Below are 21,411 nucleotides of genomic sequence, written 5' to 3'. Positions count from 1 at the left end.
CATCTCTCTCTCTTTCTCTCTCTCTCTTTATTTATATATATATATATATATATATATAAAATCTCCATATCAACATATATATCTCAACATGTAATGTCAAGGCCTATAGTAAAAAGTAATACCTTTATACCAACAGGCTGAAAAGCTGTACTGTAGTAAACTTATTACGAGGAGTAGGTGGAAACTATCACAGACATGAAGTTTTGCATTCTGGGTTAGGAATTAGAAGGATGGCAATAGTATAGTGAAAAAAGCTTTGAACAATTCTGAGTCCAGTACCGAGTCTGCAACTTTTTTGCATCATAACATGGGATCATTTTCTTTCTGAACCTCCATTTCTTCATTACTAAGATGGATAAAGACACCAAACCCCACAGTGGTTATGACAGTTAAGTAAGGTGACGTACATGAAAGGCCTACTTTGGTGCCTGACTCTAATAGCTCTCAATCAATCAGTTTTACATTAGCTAATAAAAATAAAATTAGTGCTAAAATAGGGCCAATGTATACGGAAAGTAAACTTTACCTTTTACTCTAGTTAGGAAATGTTGACAAGTCTTCAAGTTTAAAATGTTCAATTACTGCTTTTTCAACAAAACATTATTCAGAAAATAAACTTACATTTCAGTTGAACAGTGATGGAAAACTAAGAACCCACAGTTGAAGGCCAGTCAGAAAGATCACAGGTAAATGTATCACCACAAGTGTTAAATTCAGGTACAATCTAAAACTGGAATACTATGTGATACAGTTTTTGTAAGGAGGAATCTGGTTAAGGTTCTAATTTTCATCTTTAGTTTGCCTAGTCATATATCTTTTGGGAATTTGTGATTCTATTTTACTTACAAAACAAGAATATTTGAATGTATGCCATTCCCTCCAGAAGAGATGAGGCAGTGACTCTATTTATAGTTGTGCTTTTGCACAACTCTAGGGGGGTACCATTCACCTCCCAGTCTTTGTAGATTGATGTGTCACGGCGATAGCTTTCCAGGAGATATGCTGGTGTATGTGCCATTGATGGAGCTGATATACAGTTTGGGCAAATACAGGGAAGATGAAGGTGAGGACCCAGCATCTCAATATTGATCCTGATGACCTGAAAGTTCTAGATGGTTGCAGCCTCTGTGATGAGTTTGAGAACCTCATGACCATTTGGCTCCAACACTAAGCTTATGTCAGCTTGGAAGTCTCTGTCTCGCTTCCTTGAATGTGAAATAGGGAGTTGCATTTGATGAGTATATGTTAATGAGTGTTATTTCTTCTTGAAGTATTGTCCCCTTGATCATAATGTAGTGACCGCTGGGGTCTCTTTTTACCTTTTTGAGTTTGAAATCTGTTTTATCTGATATAAGTATAGCTGTTCCTGCTTTCTTTTTTGGTCCATTTGCTTGTAAAGGAACACTCCTGCACTGCTGGTGGGAGTGCAAAATGGTCCAACCACTATGGAGAGCTATGTGGAGATTTCTTGACCTACTAAAGACAGAGCTTCCATATGATCCAGCAATTCCACTCTTAGGTATTTAGCCAAAGGACACAGAAACATCAATTCCAAAGGGCACCTGCACGCCTATGTTTATAGCAGCACTATTTACAATAGCTAAGCTATGGAAACAACCCAAATGCCCAAAAATAGATGACTGGATCAAGAAAATGTGGTACATATACACCATGGAATATTACTCAGTATTCAAAAAAGATGAACACATGCAATTTGCAGCAACATGGATGGCACTGGAAGGGATCATGCTCAGCAAAATAAGCCAGAAAGAAAAAGAAAAATACTGGATGGTCCCACTCATAGCAGTAATTTAGAAAACTTAAATAAGGGACCAAGAAAAAGACTAATCAATACAAAGTAAAAATCAAAATCAACAAGCAACTATAAACCACAGACACACTATAGGGCGGGAGGGAGGGGCAAAGAGAGGAAGGACTAGTCAAAATAAGGGGAGGGGGTGCAATTGTATGGGGAATATAACCATAATGAAAATGCATACATTGTGCAAAGATGAAAAATGATGTAAGAATTATATAAAATAAACTATTAAAAAAACAGGGAGTTGCAAGCATTTCAGTTTTTGAGATATTTTTCTAGTAGAGCTAAAAAACTCTATGGACATTTTCCCTCAGGAAAGCTTTGAGAACTAGACACACAGCATTATTTGAAGACTATAAGAAACAACTCTATAATGGAAGAAATGTTGTAATGAACTATACCAAGTCATTAAAACTAGTGATCTTGGAAGAGTTTGGGACTACAGACACAATTCTTTTTACTTTCACTTATTAACAATCATTTTTATAACTACTTATATTATGAAAAAAATCAGAAAGTTAAAAAACTATTGATAGATTAATTTTAAAAAGCAGAATGATATAGAACTGTCGAAAATAATTAAAAATCTTAATCTAAGAATGATTTCTGGTTTAAAAATCTAGTGTCTCAAGGATTCAGTGAATCTACTTCTTAAAGACTCAGAATGTCATGTTTCCTATTCAAAACATAGTCCCACTCCAAGTGTTTCATAAGCTTTATTACTGCAGAAACATTTGCATTTTAAAATTCAAAAAGATGTTGCTTTGTGACATCTGATATGCTACACATTAATCTAAGTCCTGAAAAGTGAATGCAAATTTGATTTCCTTCCAAGCCTAACATTTGGAAATATATATTATTTCCCCTTTGGAATACAAGATCATTTAGAATATAAATGACTAAACTGAAAGGACGCTTACCTGGTTGAAGCACAATTTCAGCCTTTTGTTTGTCTGCTCTGGGTATTGTTCCAGCTGTTTTTTACAAATGATAATAGAACAGGATATTAACTTTTAGAAAATGAGCTGTCTACAACAGAGTTATAATATGCAAGTATCTAGCATAAAAACACATCAAACCAGAAATGGGCAAGAGTGGTACTCTGAGTCTTTTAAGCCTGGGTCTAATTAAATTAATTAACTAATGTACATTGCAGAAAAGATTAAGGCATCTTAATAATTAATACAGTGAGGTTTAAAAAATATGTAGATGGATGAAAAACATCATAGTAAAGTAAAAATAAATGATGATAAATTTTCAAGAGGATGTCAAGAAGGTCAGTTGGAGCCTGGACTTCTGGATGGGAATTCTGGAGAAATAGGCTGTGAAGTCTGTCATATGGAATAGTATTAAAAATCAGAGACTAGATGAGGTCACTTAGAATCATCATTTAATAGAGTATTCCAGGAATGGGCCCTCAGACATGCCAGATTTAAAAACCAAATAGAGGGCCTCCCCAATGGCGCAGGGGTTGAGCGCTGGGTTGCCAAGCTGCCCGCATCCTCTGCGGTGCCAGTTCGATCCCTGGCTGCTCCCCGGCCACGGAGGAGGGTCCCACATGGCGCGCAGACCTCTCCTGCTGCTCCCCTCAGCAGTGTACTTCAGTCCTTCTGCCTGCTCTGCTCCCCGCTCTGGCTCTGGTGAATTCTCTCACCCTCCTGCGCTTCTGACTGTACCCAGTGCTTGTATAAATAAATAATTAAATAAATCTTTAAAAAAAAAGACTTTAAAAATTAAAAAAATAATAAAATAAAAAAGGAGTTGCTAGCAAAAAGAGGATGGGGGAAGAAAACAAAGGAGGGGAAAGTGTGTTGTCATGGAAACCACACAACAAAAGTGCTTCAGGCAAGAAAGAGTGGTCAGAAGGTTGATGGTATCCAAGCACCAGGGGAGATGAGTGACCACTGCATTTGTCAGCACAGTGGCTGCTGGTGGTCACACAAGACAGTCCCAGGAAGCAGTGGAGTTGGAAGCCCAATGGAAGAGGATTAGGTGGGAAGCAGAAATCGTGGAAATAATGTAGATGAAAAAATTAAGGATTTCACCCAGGATGAAATTATAGCATATGACAATGCTGTCAATTTGTTATCTGCAGTTCTTCTCACTGCTAGCCTTTCCATCCTTTCCATAAGCAGCACTAAGAATGAAGGTGAAGAAGGAGGCCTCTCATCCTTTATACTTCACAGGCTCTGCTCTTTCATGCTGAGAGCAACAAGGGGGGTCTCACGTCTGCAGATCTAACTTAGTTGAGCTACAGCCTGCAGGTGACTTAGTAGCTTGGGGACTCCTGTTGTTGGCTGTGTGAGACTCACCCGAAGTGCCCTAGGTAGCTAATCAGTTTCCCTTCTAATCATCCATGGGTCCTATCTGTGAGAGGTGATTTGGTATTTACCAAATTGTATTTACAATTTTCTTCATCTTTCCAGTGATGTCTTTTAGTGACTCTAGTAAGACAAGAGCCCTGGGCACCTAACATGGTGTCAGTCCTCACCCTAGCTAAGAAAGTGTATTGAAGGCATAGAAACTCTATCTTTGGTGTAAGGAAGGGAAGTGAGGGACTATGTTCCATTTCTTTTGTTCTCTGCAAATGACTCGTCTGTCTGTAAATCTCCCCAAAGTTTATTTAAACCTTTAGCCACACTTTTAAATGCATCTTTAATTCTGAGCCATTCATTTGGAATAATGACCCCTGTCTTCATTAACTTAAACCACTGGAGGTCTTCTCACTGCTTATACTACATTTTTCTCCACTGACAATTAAATTCAGGTTATTTTCTCATTCTCCCAGAATTCAAAAAAAGTCAGCTTACCTCAGGACTTGCTGTAAGTTTCTCCCCAGATGTGTAGTCAAATTCTGGTGGTAGTTCATACTCAGGGAAGAAGTACAGAAGAATCTCCCTAGGAATATAAGCAGAGCAGAGCTGGTAACCTACTGGGAAAAGAGATGCCACATTCACCTCTCAAAACTAGCCCTGTCTCGTAGGTATAAATATTTTGGAAAACATGAATGTTAATATCTGAAAAATAATCTGTTTTTACCATTGACATCAAAGAGTTCTTCAAAGCATAGACTGGGGGAGAGAGTGGTGGCAACAAACAGACAACAGAAGGAATCCTCCTGCTGATGGAACTGTTATATGACTTGACTGCATTGATGCTAACATCCTAATTGTGATACTGATCTGTAAATTTGCAAGACATTTCCATTGGGAGAAGCTGGGTAAAAGGAGCTCTCACTCTACTATTTCTTACAACTTCATGTCAATCTCTTCAAACTTATTTCTGGTAGCTTTAGAATTTAAGATAACACAAAATATATTTGTACTTTTACAGAGTTAAAATATATGAAGTAAAATTAATCTCTACATGCCTCAATTTTCTCATCTATAAAATGGGGAAAATAAAAATATCTATTTTTAGGGTTGTTATAAGGTTTATGAGTTAAAATATGTGAAGTCCTTCAACAAGTACCTGCCACCACATAGTAAGAGTACAATACAAATACTATTATCACTACTACTATTATTATTATTGGACACAATTTAGATCTGATACCACTCCAACAAATACGACCATCTGATGAAACTGATGAGTGTGGATCTCGATTTAGCTTATTTAGCTCTAATGTAAAATAACTTAGTAGCCCCCCATTATTTGAGAATATATTTAACATCCAGCAATACTATTCACTGCTTTGAAACACTAATCCCTTTCAATTGAAAGTATTCCTTGAATATCTACTAACATATATCAAACACAGTACAGAAAATCCAATATATTTCCATAAAATACTGCATTTAGGGATTAAATATATTAATACACACAAAATAAAAAAAAATATAAAACAGAAAACTGAACATAACAAATGATGAAAACAGACAATGAATGCTACAAATATTTATTAATTTATTTTGTTAACATGAATTAAGCAGAGGTAGGCTGATTTTTCTTTGACAGTGTGGGAAAGGATAAGGATGATGTGAGGAGAGATTCCACATACTCTACATGTCTTGAGCTACTCTGCCAACAAGGCAAATCTGGTGAAATACAAAACTGTGACTGAATAGAACATGAGGCCTCCACATTGACACGCAGTTAGCCATAATGTTGTGCCTTGAGGAATTAAAATCTAGTTAACATGAGGGAACATGTGGGCTAGTATAGAATAGTACAGCACAGGGAAAAATTATAACAAAGAAGACAAGAAATCTGTTTATATGGATGACATGTGAGAAAATGCATTACATGCTGCTAAAGGCCTAAGAAAAAAATTGGTAAATGAGGCGCTTGTTTTGTTCAGCTGTGTGCTCTGCTTGATCCTGTTTCCACTGAATATCTTTTAACAAAAAAAAAAAAAATCACAAAAATATTAAGCTGGTACAGATAAGAGCTGATGTCTGATTTATTAATACATTTGTTTTTCAGAGTGCTCAGTTGATAATAGTACGATGATTTCAAGCACTAAAGATTTTACATGTTTTTTAGGGGTACAGTTTCTGGGAAATTTTAATTTTCAATTGATGTCAAATTATAAAAGTAGATGAACTTTAATGTCTTAGTACATTCTATCAGATTGTCCCCTTTGAGCACATGACTCATTAAAATTAATAGCAGTGATACACTTAAGATGCAGAACAAAAATTAGCCAAGAAAAAAAGTAATGAAAATAATGGTTCACAGTGGTGCATCCAAATTCTGCAACATACCCATACAGCTCTCTGCAGGTGTCACAATATGGAGAGGGGGAAAGTGTGTATATGTGTGCATAAGTATACATATGTGTGAGCATGTGTATATATTCTTGGATATTCTTACCTTTATATTTAATGGTAGTTAACAGCATAAATTTTAAGGAACTTAAACTAAGTAAAGGAAGTTAATCACATAGTAAGAGTATAATACAAATTAAACTAAGTTAAAGAAGTTAAACTAAGTTCCTTAAACTAAGTAACTCAGACTAACTAAGCACTGTCCATACCAGTTATGTAACTGAAATTAAGCTTCTGTTCCTTATCCCATTAAAATTAAAAAATTAAAAATGATACTAATCTTATAGGGAGCTAGTAACTACAAAGCCATTGAGTGAATCCCTAAAAAAAAGCAACAATGGTTCAAAAATGACAGTTATTACAATCAAAGGGCTGGTTCACTTGAAACAAAAACCCAATCACAGGACAAACTGGTCATTGTACAATTTCAGTGATATTCACATATTCATTTAGATATATACAGGCGCATGCATATGTATCTCACTGTAGGCGACCAAATCTTAGTGATGAATTGCCATAAATGAATTTTAAAACTAGTATGTAACAAACCAGGAATCAAATTTATAGCTACACAAGTTTAATGCTGAATAAGTAATAAGACAAGAAACTGATGGGAGAATCCTTTTCTTAAGGGATTATCCCATGTAGCATGAGACTGATATCCATCTATATCATTGGACAAGAGACTGTTTTCAACTTTTATTATCTGCAGAACACTGAGATCTAGCCTGCTTTTGTTCTATTCCAGGTGAATGTGAGTTTGCTAACCCACGCTCTATAGCAAATTTGGTGATTAAAACTTAGTGTTCAGAAAAGCAGGACTGTGCCTTCATATCTCAGTCAACAACTTATGTCTGGATCCCTTGTATCATTAGTGAGGTGTGTCCTGATGCAAAGGGCAAGAGGATACATCCACATATAATCAAGAATGTTTCCTCCTTCCTCCTGGAGCAGGGTGAGTAGAGTCGAGTGTTGTTCTGAAAAGATAGTAGTTTGGACCTTCAGCACATGTAAACTTAGCTCCACAGCCCTGCTGGCTGGCACAAAATTTCTATTAAGCCTACAGCAGCTGAAGAATTGAGTCCATGACTTATAAAACAGCATTCTCCACTGACACACAGAACCACAGCTGGACCTGAGTAACTCCCTATATATACCCCATCTCACTTTTCCCTGTTGCAACCTGCTTCTACTCTTTGCCAACTCTCTTCTTCAAGAAGGTTTTACTACTCACTGTCCAGAAAGTCAATTCTCCAAAAGAAAGTACTATTCCAGTTAGGACATGTATATTTTTGTTGGTCTAGAGACTTTATCTCATAGAGGTCCCTTATAGCCTGTGAACCCCAAACAAATCAATCATCTGCACTAATTAGTGGTGTTACTGCTCCTGCTCCCACCCTATGCTGCCTCTTTGTAGGTGCTCTTCCGTATGCCAGCTTCTTTGGCTTGATCACACAGCCCCTCCTATCATTGGTCTCTGCACAAACCAAATCTTGTGCCTTCCCTCCTCCATTCTCCTTTGAGGACTATAATCTAGACATCTGAATTCCTCAGTACCTAGAAATGTTATCACAATACACTGAACAAAAAAGTAAAATTCCCTCAACAAGTTCACTAGGACTATTAAAAAGAGACATTTTAGAAAGCCAAACAAAAAGCATGACAGTTTTTGTGAGAAAAAAAATGAAAACATAAGAAACATGGCAAACAACAGTAGTTCTTCATCACATCTGAGGAGGAAGACTACATCCGCCATATTTCTGGTCTTGGCAGCCACAGGCAGTTAGTAACTGAAATTCTGTTTCAAGGAACATTTAACATATGGTATACCTAAATCAGTGTAGTTAGGAGAGCATTCTCAAGAATACTACCAGCGGGCCTCCTTGGTGGCACAGTGGTTGAGCGCTGGGCTACGAAGCTGCCCGCAGCCTCTGCAGTGTGGCCGCCAGGTGAGGGTCCCACATGGCACGCAGAACTCTCCTGCCACCCGCTGCTCCCCTCAGCAGTGTACTTCGTCCGTCTGCCTGCTCTGCTCTGCTCCCCGCTCTGGCTCTGGTGAATTCTCTCACCCTTCTGTGCTTCTGACTATACCCAGTGCTTGTATAAATAAATAAATCTTTAAAATAAATAAATAAATAAAAAAGAATACTACCAGCACTCAATAGAGGGAAAATTTCAAAAGTTGTCACTGCTTAGATTTTTCAACAAAGCATACAGAAATATGATAGTATCTTTACCTTAGAATAGACATCAGTTTTTTCACAGTTTCCTTGACAGATGTGCTTTGTGAAGACTCTGTCAGTGAAGAAGAAACTTCACAACTACCATTCACAGAAACTCTGACTTTGTTTCCAGAACTTGTATTTAAATCTTCTGTCAGCACACTAGGCAAAAACAAGCAGAAGTTTATAGTTTCAAAATAGGAATTGCATTAGACAGTAATAAATTCAGAAACATTAAGATGTAATGAATGAAAGGACATAAACATAAGCTGAAATTTTTCATTTATGTAGTTATATAAAATCAATTCTTAGTTAAGAGAATTACTGTTTTTTCCGACGAATCTTGTTTCAAGCTTTTGGAATAGTCACAATTAAATAGAATTGGTGGTAGTTTATTTTGAACAATAGTAGCCTTATACAATTTATCTCTTACTTGCTGAAAGAGGCTTTTAAATTAAGTTCTGTTTTAGCCTGGAAGGAGGTATATACAGAAGTAAAACAAAAAGGAGACCAGGTCAGTGGAAAGAAACATTTAGTCAAGATCAGAAGGAAGAAAAGAAGTGTGGGAAGAAGAATGATCCAGAGCTAGAAACAGGCCTGCTGGAAAAACACAAGGGAAGAGTAAGGAGAAACCGGGATGGGGGGTGGTTGGGAGGGGGAATAGGAGCGGGGCGGAATAGGGAGGAAACTAGGCTTTTTTCTAAGCAGAGTGGGCACTACCACTGGAGGATTTCTTGCAAGACAGTTTGGTTATCTGATAAGTGTTTTAAAGGGAAAGCTGTCTACAACATGGAAAGCAGCTCACAGCGAGGATGCATAAAATAGTGTAATGTGTTAGCGATCCAAAGCTCCCAGTATCTGGAAACAAAAAGTACAAGGGGACTGAGGGACAAGCAATATGGGAGATGAAACTGGGTACTGGGCAGGTAGGGGTCAGATCATGCAAGGTTTTATTGCATGAAGAAATTTTTGTAATCTCTTTATGCTACCACCCACAAATTAAAATCACAAGTCTATAGAGTTTTGCATGTTTGTACAGTATGGGCCTTTTAAAAATTGGACAACAGTTTCTATCAAATGGAATGAGTTGTTACTCTAAACATTTCTTTGATATTAATTTTACTAACTTCAGCTGATATCGTATTTGAGATTAAGAACATTATAACTAATACTTAGATGTCTATTAAAATATACAATACCTGAATGCCTACTAATTGTAACCTTTTCTATGTTGAGATTTTATTATGTAGGTTCTTTTTTTTTTTGTCTTTTACCACTTTAAGGATGCTGGAAAATCATATTTATGTTGGGGCGGAGGGTAAAATGCACTACAACTGAACACTGAGGAGTCCTCTCGTTATGCTCAAGAAACGAGTCCTCTCGTTTCTTCTATTGCCAAATAATGATAGTGCCCACCTCAAAAACCTGTGCTGAAGGTTAAACAATATGTACAAAGAATTTAGCTCAATACCTAGTTAGTGCTCAGTAAATGGTGCCTAATTATTGCTGTTATTATCACCTTTATTGTCATTACCATTAGAAGGAATTTGACAACTCTTCCATTCAAACTGTTTTAATTGGATTATAATTTTAACTTTGGTATTGAAGTTATTAGTTAAAGATGATTATAAAAACCCACATCCAACCTCATAAACACCTAAAACTAATATATGAAATAACATACAAATACACATACTCATACATAGAAACAAAAACACAAAAAACACAAATGTGTTTCAGTTTTTGGATGGTCTTTAAATATCGAATCAAAATTTAATAACTCTAGGTTAAAGTATCATGCATGAAATGGCCTAGCAACAGCACATAATTTATTCAATCAACAAACATAGAGTCCCAATCCTGAGCTAGGTGCTATTGTGGACCCTGGGGATGCAACAGTGAGCAAGAAAGCCCTTGCACTTGTGGAGTGAGTTAGCATCTAGTGGAAATAAGGAAAATAAGCAAATTAGAATGTAAAATGTTACAAGAAATTGATGATTGAACAAGATATACCTTAAAAGAGTAATTAGTGCTCTGAAAAAAATAAAACATGATATGATTGATAGCATGCCTCTTCAGAAATGGAACAGGCTATTTTAAGAGGGAATGATCAGGGAAGACCTTTCAAAGACTTAGAGTAAGGAAGAAGATATGGCCCCTATTCCTTTTTTTTTTTAAATAAATTTTATTTTTATATTCTCCATACAATTGCAACCCCCTTATTTTGACCCCAATCCCTCCCCTCCCCACCCTCCACCCCCCATAGAGTGTCTCTGGTTCATAGTTGTTTGTTGATTTTGATTTTCACTTTCTTATAGTTATTCATTTTCCTGGTCCCTTATTTAAGTTTTCTAGATTCCTGCTATGAGTGAGACCATCCGATATTTTTCTTTTTCTTTCTGGCTTATTTCGCTGAGCATGATACCTTCCAGTGCCATCCACGTTGCTGCAAATTGCATGTGTTTATCTTTTTTGAATGCTGAGTAATATTCCATGGTGTATATGTACCACATCTTCTTGATCCAGTCATCTATTTTTGGGCATTTGGGTTGTTTCCAAAGCTTAGCTATTGTAAACAGTGCTGCTATAAACATAGGGGTGCAGGTGCTCTTTGGAACTGATGTTTCTGTGTCCTTTGGGTGTGGAGAAAAAGGAACTCTCCTGCACTATTGGTGGGAGTGCAAACTGGTCCAACCACTATGGAGAGCTGTGTGGAGATTCCCAGCAATTCCACTCCTAGGTATTTACCCAAAGGACACAGAAATATGGCCCCTATTCTTAATAAAGGTTATGCTCAAAGGGAAGACACAATCATGCAGGCAATTCCACTTGACTATGAGCCCTATTCACTACTGTATGTTAGAACCTAGTTGCATTTAACATTATTGAGGCTAATGAATTATGATGCAATCTGATCACTGCACAGTGGTTCTGTGAATATCTGAATTTGCCTGACGGAGTCAGGGGGCCCCCAGAGGAGAGAACATTTGAACTGAGACTTGAGTTAAAAGACAATATACTGTTGTACAAGTTACAGCAGGCATTTGAGCAAAGGAAGTGGTGTGGACAAAGAGGTGTAAGTATGTGATAAAATAGAACTATAAGAATTTTCAAACTCTGGGAAGCAAAGTGGGGAATAAGGAAAAAGACAGGATGAAAGAGGACTGATGTCAAGCTAAGAAGTTTGTAACTTACCTTTATGAAAGCTATGACTATGAAAAACTGCTGAGTAAAAGTGTGAAGTGATGCAATTTATGTGTCAGAGTGACTACTCTGTCAACAAATGCAGGAAAATAAAAGCTTCAGTCTATTTTTCTTGCAATTAATTCAATATGCTCCTATGCAAAGAACACAGAATTCGCATTCAGAGACACTGGGTCTCGATGCCTGCAAAGCAGCTTAGATATGACTGTAGTCGAGTGAGGATAAAAGTTTGCTTCTTTAAAAACATTCTTTTCATTCTATTGGGTATCCAAAATATTCATATGATTCTATTTTAAAGTGACAAAAGTCATGTCAAGAATTCTAGTGTGCAATGATTAGTAAAATTACATATATGTATGACAATAAGATTATCAGCTGCAAAAAAAAATTCATGATTTCATAATCATGGTCATATGTGACATTTTCATCTCTTTGACTATATTACAGTTATTTGAATTAGTCACTTGCTGTGAGTTAAGCCTGTTCTGTTTTATTATGCCCAAAAACTCATAAAAGAAAGTGAAAAGACTTGAGGAAAAGGTAAGAAACCGAATGTATTATAGTGTTCTTGTCTGCTTGGTAAAATTTAGCTCCAATATTAATTGCCTTTGCTTGTTGCTACTATTTTCTTCCTTCTTGTATTTAAACATTGATAATTACTTTTCAACAGTATAATTGCATTCATTTGAAATCTGTATAATTGCAATACACTCACCTTTCCCAGTTAGGTAGTGAAGAGTTTCTCTTTATTTCTGCAGTATCACCGCACAGCTCCTGTTTTTCTTCAAAAGAACACAGACAAAATGAAGACAACCACATTGTGATGGTCACACAATAAAGTGAACTGAAAAAAATGTTAGCAGTTCATTAGCTACTTGTACATTTCAATATCCTTTTGTAAACTTGTGGTGATATGTTTTTAGGGCAATTTATTATAACCCTTTAGTAAAATGTGTGCAGTAATCTAAGTACCTCTACAACTTCTTGGAATTTTTTTTAACAATGCTTATTGTCTGCTATTGGTGGGCATGAGATGACTGATGAGACCATTATGACCGCCTCTCACCAGGCTCATTCCAGACAAATAGCTGTCTTTCCTCTAATATCTTCTTCCATGTTAGGTTCAGAAGCAAAGATCCTGACAGATCCCAATCAGAAATGTGTCTCTGGTAGAGAGTCAAACTTTAACACAAGGTTAGTCCTAGCATTATCTAGTCAGTCTTCTCACTCATGGAACCTCAGAACTGGAGGTTGAGAGAGGCTAGTGATTTGTCTACAGTGAAAAGAACTGTTTTGATTCCCCACGGATTGGTTTGAAGAATTTCTTAACAACAGTATAACCAATAAGTCAATGTGTCCTTTATCTATCTCCCTGCTCATGTCTAGAAGGAGTAAAGTCATGTCAATGCAAGCAGGCACATTCTTTGTCGGAACTGTCCAAATACCTTGTTCTACCAAGGAAACGAGTTTAGGGTTGCCAACAAGTTTAGGGTCATTGGAGGCCAAGAGGAATGGTACAGGAACAAGGAAGATTTTAGATGGTGAATAATGGCTTGACTCTTTTCAGAAAATAAAAAAGGGAATAGAAGAAAAACAATTTCTAAGCACATTGCAGGTACTATTGGTTTTACTCACTAAGTTGCATATAAAGCGAAAATTTTTTAACCCAAGAGCCAATTAACCAATAATTACAATCATTTGAAAATATTTCACAATTCAGACCTTATAAATACTGGATGAATATTTGACATTAAATATAACTTCTAGGTTCAAAACTGTATTAACTTTTTTTTTATTAGACTTTGGAAATCTAACAGGTGCATACTTGAAGGCAGGTTAATAGTTTGAAACTTCTGTAAAATATTGGCTTTAAAATTAAGAGACTTAGAAAAGAAATCTTGATTGTGGAATTGCAAATTATCCTAATTAAGGTGAAAAAGAAAAAGCGTGGTTTCTTTGGGACCTTACTAATGGGTTTAAATATAAAGATGTGAATGAATAATTAAGTTACCTAAGCTAAGCAACAAAATATAAAGAAAGGGAGAGCTTACACCAAAAGTGAATATAAGATGATGGCTGGATCTATGCATTCAGGAATGTAAAGGGTGAAGCCAAAATGGGCTGAGACTTGCTAAGGAAGCTAAGATAGACTTTAAAATTTATTTCAGAACAAGAAGACGGCAATGAAAGACTTACTGCTTAGGTCTAGAAGTATAATATTAAAAGAGAGAATGGTATAATAGTAATATAAAATGTAACAAAAGAATTACAGTATAATGAGTGGACACTAAGAATTTTCTAAGACTGGTTTGCTTCTAGCTTCTTTTGCAAAGGAAATTCTTTTGATTGAATATTGTAAGATGGCAACTTAATAAAATATTAAATATTTTAAAAGTTCAAGTCTCTTACCTGAGACAATGGGTTTCTTGAAGGAAATAATGTGTTCGTTGGAATACTTAGTGATCAGAGGAATCATGAAAAGTGGAAAAGGACTAAATGATTGAAAATAGGGGCATGTCATCATAATTTTCAAAATAGAGCCTGAAAGTTATAGGTGTAATAGCAATTCTTGGCAAAATTCTAAATGACATTTCATGTGGGGGTGACATTTGTGCACTGTCACTGAATTTTAGGCAGCATTGGGTGGCACTCCCACAGGCTGGAGTGCCTGTCTCTCTGCCCCTTGAAAACACACGAGGTGGACAGCTCACTCTCTACCAACCTCTCCACACACTTCTGAAACAACAAATGAAAATTTAAGTCTAAACTGCTGCCAAACTTCTGATCTATATCCAACAGAGATATGCCACAAAAGTCATTGAAAATGACTCAAAGGTTACAACCAATCTATGCAAAATGAATTCTTTTTACCTTTTTTCATAAGAGAAACTTCCTTTTCTTCTTGTTTCAATGAAACATCAGTGTCACTTTCATCTAAAGCCTGAAAAACAAATTCCATATAAAACTGTATAAAACCTTAGGGCATATTATTGGTTGCAAAAAATGACATTGAACAGCAGAGCCCAAGTCCAAGAAGAGAGGCCATCACATTGCCAGGAGCATAGTTTTGTGCATGATATGAAGGTAGGCAATTGTGAGTGTCGCAGAAAATTATATTAGTATGCACCTCAAAAATAACTGCAGTACAATTGCCATATTTACTTCTATAATGTTTTACAGAGATTTTTACATTTCTGCCAGTATTTGTATAGTTATTTAAAAAAAAAAACCTACAAGGATGTAACAATGCTTCCAACAAATAAGTTATTTGATTCAGCAGAAACAACCATGGAGCCTGCTCTGGCTACTCAGAGTAGAGAGAGAATACGAACTTGGCAGCAGTGAAATGAAAACTTTGGGGCCTGGGGCCCCAAAGTATGATGGGGATGAGGAGCTAACCTGGAATGTTAAGGAATGAAACATCTTGTCTTCTGATAGAAGCCTGGAAAATCTGCCCAAAAGACCCACTAATGTCTTGAATGCAGGAGGGTTAGTATCACCTGAGAGTGATAGGGTGATGTGATGGGGGATGGGGGAGCTCAGGTGGGAGATTGAACAGCAAAGTGGGTTGGGAGATTTGGGGGTGCAGTGCACCATTCAGAAGTCAGATTCCCCATTACTTTGAAACTCATAGAAGCAAATGGACATTTGGGGACTCTATAGAAAGGGGGAAAGGGGAAGGAGGAAGAGGGAGAGAGATGCCCTTAAGGAAAACAGATCTAGAAGTTACCCAATGTATTTGGTAATCTGTGAGAAGATGGGGAGACAAGTAGAAAACAGAGAGGATGGGGCTAAGGTCAAAGCTCTTGGCTGTTCCTGAAGGGCACCAGAACACAACTGCATTCCCCACTTCTATACCTCGTAGAAGGCACGGAGCTGTCAGTTTTTTGGAGATTATCCACTGTGTATAGATCTTTCACGTCCCATGCCCTCCCTAAAGTGCTAAACAAACATCGATGGACTGGCTACCAACCCTCTTTTCCTGCCCTCCCAGAAAATAGGCAGATTATTTTCTAGGGCATCCTGGGAACCACACTCTGTCAGGAAGCAGGTTAAATGGGCACACGTGTAGCCTAGCAACGAAAGCACTGTGAGGCTATCCATCACTGTTGTTTTCTACTTTACTGAAATTAAGAGAAAGAAAAGAAAAGAAATAAAACTGAAACTCAGTCATTTTGATCCATTTCATAATATTTTTGTACTTATACTATAAATTAATTCATGTTCCTGGAAGTAATTAAAATGGAATATTTTTAAAAGTTCATTTTGCAAAATAATTTAAAATTTTTTATTTTCTTTATTTCTATTGTAACATAAAATCTAGTTTTCTTCTGATATATAAATGGAAAATGTACAATATTGGTCTCTAACATTGGACTAAATATTTTTTTTGACAGTGTATAAGCAGCAGAAACTACTTTTCAGAGCAGCTAATAGCAAGCATGAGATAAGGTTATGAGGGGACCTATTTATGCTTTTGGCTATATCCACTCTCCACTCTGTTACAATCCATGATGATACTGCTCAGGATGTGTTTGTTTTCTTTGCTAGTTCTACCTTATGATGACAATCAGACAAGCTGGAAGTATCCAATTTTAACAAAAATGAAGTACTCCCAGAAGGGAACTTTACTTGGTGGTGGTAGTAACACACCACCATGAAATTACTTTTGCATTTTATTATTTAGTTTTCTGCTCTGAGATCTGTCTTGTTAGGGCTGTTTCCATAAGGATCAGATATGTCCCCTTACCCCCCAAAAATGTTACTTGTACAAAGGTTTACCATCTGTTGCAGGAGACATTTTTCTTTCCCTTTTCTGTATTTACTAGATGGAAGCATAGAAATTTATAAAAGATTTGAGATAAACAATTCACAGCCTACAGTGACTGTGTTCAAATACCGTAGCATAACATTGAATTCATAAGATGTCCCCTTCTACTATAATGGTACTTGCAGTTTTGAAGGTCTGAATTTTTTCAAGCTGAGACAAGAAGACAAGCAGTTGTCTTTTCAATGACACTATTTGTATATTTTGATACTGCTTACAAAGCTCTTTCACATACATTGCTTCATTTCATTATAGAAATGTTCTTCAGTCACTTAAGTTTAACTGTGCTTCTAACTATGCAGTTTGGGGATATCTCTTTCTTACGATTTTACCTCAATCATGAAACAGATAACACCTCCCACACAGTAAATGAGATTATAGTTAAGTCTTAACATAGGGTTTAAGATGCCTTAATTAAAATTATGTTAACAATGAGCAGAAGAGATTTATCAGTTCTCCAAGGGACGCCATGGATCAGTATAATACCACATACTCAATTTTGTGAAGTATCTATTTAAGAGGATAAATAAATCATAAATCATAAATAAGTTAGAGAGAGGAAAAAAGAACACGCCAGAGAGGGCTATGTAACACTTACCTAACTCAACTTTTGTTCAGGACACTTAAGAACTGGATGCTATCACTTTATCCGGTTTCTTTCCTTCTATTTCTCTGCTTCCGGCTCCACTCTAAACATTTACTATTATTACCAAGGGCTCATAAAGGCTATTAGATCCGTAAATGCCTTCCTGCCAAATTTAAAGGTTTTCACTCTTCGTCACATTATGTTCTGAGCCCCCTTTTCTCCACTAATTTATTGAATAAAAACAAGTTTCCAGAATGGGGTCACATATTGTTATGGTGAAGACTTATAAAGTTCTACTTTAATGGACTTATTTTCCAGTAATGGAGCAAGATATATTTATAGTGAACATTTAACATAATAGTGAATGCATATTTATTATATATGTAAATATATATTCATTGACTATTTTAATATACTCAGATACATAGAATATCTAAATAATTAGATCAAGATACTTACATATCTGCATGTATTTATTTCATATTTAGCTATCTAATATATATTTTTATGGTAGCTCTATTTTTTTATTAAACTTTTTTATTTTCTTAAATCAGTATCATTTTTGTACAATATTTGTTTTCTCCCCTCAGGTATGGGCCCCATAAATTTCCCACCAACATCACCTGTGAGCCATCACCATAGTCCCTTGTGCTCTTACACCTCCCCTATTTTGATCCCTCGCCCTCCCTCTCCCCTACTATAATCTGTATATATTTCATATTGCCCATAATATTTTCCTTTAGGTCAAGGTCTATATCATATATTTGTTTTGCGTCTGTCTGTAAGTTTGCTGGTGAGCTGATGAATGACGGTGAATGATGGAGGGTGAGTATGGAGTTACTTAGGAAAAGCCTGTAGGGAAACTTTGGTTTGACCTCATAATGGGGCTGGCTCTGACCATAGAATTACAGCATCATGCAGGATCACACAGAAGCTAGAGCAACACAAGGAACTAGGAAAATTGAGAAGTGACCTACTTTTGAAATTAAAGCAACTTCAGTCATCTGATCATACTATTGTATTACCAATGCAATTCCCACTAAAACAACAATAATACTCGGATAGGAGTCAGAAAAATTGTGCATACTTCATGTAAATGCAGCTGGTGTAGGGACTGGTTATGCAGGTTATTTGCTTTTCTTTATTTTAATCTGCTTTTGGGATAGTGAGTCATCACAATGTCATAAAGTACTAACAACAAAATAGAACACTCACAGTTGCTGGTTGGGTTTGGTTTGGTTTGGTTTTGCTATGGTCTGGGCACTACAGAGCATAAACCCAGAGGCTCAACAGCTCTTCCAGAGGTTCTTCAGTTTTTATAGTAAGTCACAGAGGTCCTGTCAATGACCTGAGGGATTTAGAGTGAGCCGACTCCTTTCCTTAGTCAGAACCAGCCTCTAGTCCTTTTGAGGACCAAAGTGCTGAAACAGGGAGATGACTCCATCCACTCATGCCTTGATTCTAACACCTTTCTTGAGGCCCAGAAAGTGCCACACTCTGGGATAGACACTGGAGGTTACATCTTTCAGAGTAAATACCAGAGGGTCCATTGCCAACCCCTTAAAGTACATGTCTCAGTAATGATCTGGCCATTAAGTTTTTAAGAATGTCTGCAGATTGGGTAAATAAAACGCATCCATCTGCCAGTCTGTTCTCAAAAAACAACAACAACAACAAAAAACAAAACCAACCCCAAAATGATCACAGAGGACAAAAGTGTTAACGCTAGTCGAACCAAAAAGTTAGTATGGATCCTGGTTATTAAGCAGGCGGGTATAACCTAACCTTAAATAACTACATCACAGGTATTCTTCAAGTGTCTTAGCAATCTGTGTTTGCCATTGATATTCAGAGCAGATAACTGAAAGATTATTATAAATGTGAAAATAGTATGTACAAGTATGTAGGATAAAGGTAAATGCTGCTTCCTATTTGAATCAGAAGAAAATCTGCAAAATGTCAATGTAAAGTATGTGCTCTACCAGGATAAAAGTATGTGCATGTGTAATAAAAATTTAGTGCTTTATAATGAATCTCAGAAAATTATTCTTATTAATGTCTCTAGCTTATTATTAGCATTGGTAATTTTAGTCTTCTGGTGTTCCTTAATTTTGAAACTTTCTTCCAATGGATGACTTGCTTTACGAGCTATCAGTTGTGGTCTCTCAGCCTGATTTTCCTAGTCATTTGTCAGAACAGATTCTTCCTATGATGTCTACTCTATCTGGCCATTTCTTATTCCTCATCTGATGACATAACTTCAGAATACTTCTCTCTCTAAAAAGATGGTTGGTAATCTAGTCCCACTGCTTCGTTTCTATTTTGATTGCTTCTATTAAGCAAGGTATATTAACAACTGATCATTTAACTCTTTGAGGGCTAATGAAAATACCATATCCACTTCTAGTTCTGGTTGGTGCAGAGCTCAAACATATGCCAAATTCTTGCCGGGAGTAAAAAACTGAACTGACAGTTTCTCACATAGTAATGCACTGAAGTTTTTCACTGGACTTAGAAAAATTATTAGATATGATGTACTGTACTAGTACCATAGGGCACTTGTTCCAGAGAAGCAGGACTACTGCAGCCTTTACTCAGACACTGATTTCCCTAACCAAGTCTGTCTGGTACATCTATACGTGGTGTTATAATTTATATTTCCTTCCTATCTAGGATTAACTGAAATAAATTTAAAATTTACACATGGGTTTGGAAATGCTTGAGACAGAAACAGTTCAGAATATCCTGCATTTGTTCATGGAGCAGGTAAAGCGAGTTTGTGAATATGGAATATGGAAAATAATAGGATTTTCTGGTGGCCTAATGTCAGGTAGGGGGTGTTGGTAAGGTTATGAGCGCAACCATAGTACTAGAGTGATGATCCAGGGCAAGAAGAGAGCAGAGAGGATGATCCTGATGATGATTATGTAGTGGTAAGATGTCTGCAAGGAGAAAACTCAGATGATGGATCATTGTGTAAGTCAGATTTAGTGTGAAAAGAGAGAGAAATGGACTGAAAGGATGTCAGCTTAATTTGAGCAAGGAGAGGTTGCTCAATTATTTTTTTTTAAATGAATTCAAGACAATTGGTTGGAGAATGTTCATTTATGGAACTCTGAAAATCTAAGTAGAAATGCTGAGTGCTAGTCAGTGCAGTATTTTATTTGCTCCTTGCAGTTGTCATACCTGAGAAATATGGGAAATCTGTTGGTCTGACTGTGGAATGGGCTGGTTGAATTATGTGGAGACAGGGTATGAAAATGGATGATGAAGGGAGTGGTGGTAATATGTAGTGGACAAGAAAATGAAAGCTGAAGTCAAACAGGTAGGGTCCCAGGTAACCTCCTGGCAGTGTGACCATGAGTGATAATTTTCCTCACCTGCAAAATGGAGATGAAAAGAGTACTTACCACACTCAAGTATTAAAAGGATTAGATGAAATGATACATTTGAAGGACAGTACCTGAATTTCATTATGGCCACACAGAGGAAAAGGTAACTTCTCTAAAACACAATGCATGCACACATGAGATAAAATTATCAGAAAAATATAGTTTTACAGGGTTAGAGATAATAAATCTGGATCCACCAGTTACCCTGAAATAGTGGAAGGAAGTCTGTGCTAACAGGATAGTGAAAAATGATGACAAACTTGTTGATTCTACACATAATGTCTCCAAAGTTCCATCTGGGAAGCAGTCCAGAGCATTTTGAAGAGGATTAAGATGTCCTTTACAACAACTCCTCATTACTTTTTTGACACGGTTTAATCTCTAAAAAATGCCTGGAATTATAACTGAATCTCAGTTGGAGATCATGCAAAATCTTACCAAGAACATTCTCATTGCATGAACTTTGAAAATGAATGGCCTGCATTGCCTAAAAGGTCAACCACAAATATCAACAAGGAAAAAAGTCATGGATATGATATGAGCAAACTATAAGATCAGAAGCCATTGGAGATTAGGAAAATGAACCCCAAA

General features: G+C 36.6%; 1 protein-coding gene and 1 long non-coding RNA gene across 3 annotated transcripts in view; one reads left to right on the top strand and one right to left on the bottom strand.

Moving 5' to 3' along the window:
* The window catches only part of MORC1 (MORC family CW-type zinc finger 1), a 133,021-nt gene that overhangs the window by 9,648 nt on the left and 101,962 nt on the right, over positions 1-21,411 (bottom strand). For both annotated transcript variants that reach the window (XM_054700621.1, XM_037525593.2), the window contains exons 21-25: positions 14,886-14,955; positions 12,730-12,796; positions 8,826-8,972; positions 4,630-4,717; positions 2,740-2,793 (exon numbers count right to left, since the gene is read on the bottom strand). In XM_054700621.1, the coding sequence (XP_054556596.1) occupies positions 2,740-2,793; positions 4,630-4,717; positions 8,826-8,972; positions 12,730-12,796; positions 14,886-14,955 (426 nt within the window). The remainder of the gene's footprint in view (positions 1-2,739; positions 2,794-4,629; positions 4,718-8,825; positions 8,973-12,729; positions 12,797-14,885; positions 14,956-21,411) is intronic.
* LOC129146741 (uncharacterized) lies at positions 3,667-12,548 on the top strand. Its single transcript, XR_008553878.1, has 3 exons — positions 3,667-3,811; positions 7,337-7,543; positions 12,462-12,548. It is a non-coding gene; the product is annotated as an uncharacterized LOC129146741 (long non-coding RNA).

This window comes from Talpa occidentalis, unplaced genomic scaffold (genome assembly GCF_014898055.3).
Source record: "Talpa occidentalis isolate TD23 unplaced genomic scaffold, MPIMG_talOcc4v2.1 talOcc4.4, whole genome shotgun sequence".
NCBI lineage: Eukaryota > Metazoa > Chordata > Mammalia > Eulipotyphla > Talpidae > Talpa > Talpa occidentalis.
Note: the sequence above shows the minus strand (reverse complement) of the source record. Positions and strands in the feature narration are given on the sequence as shown.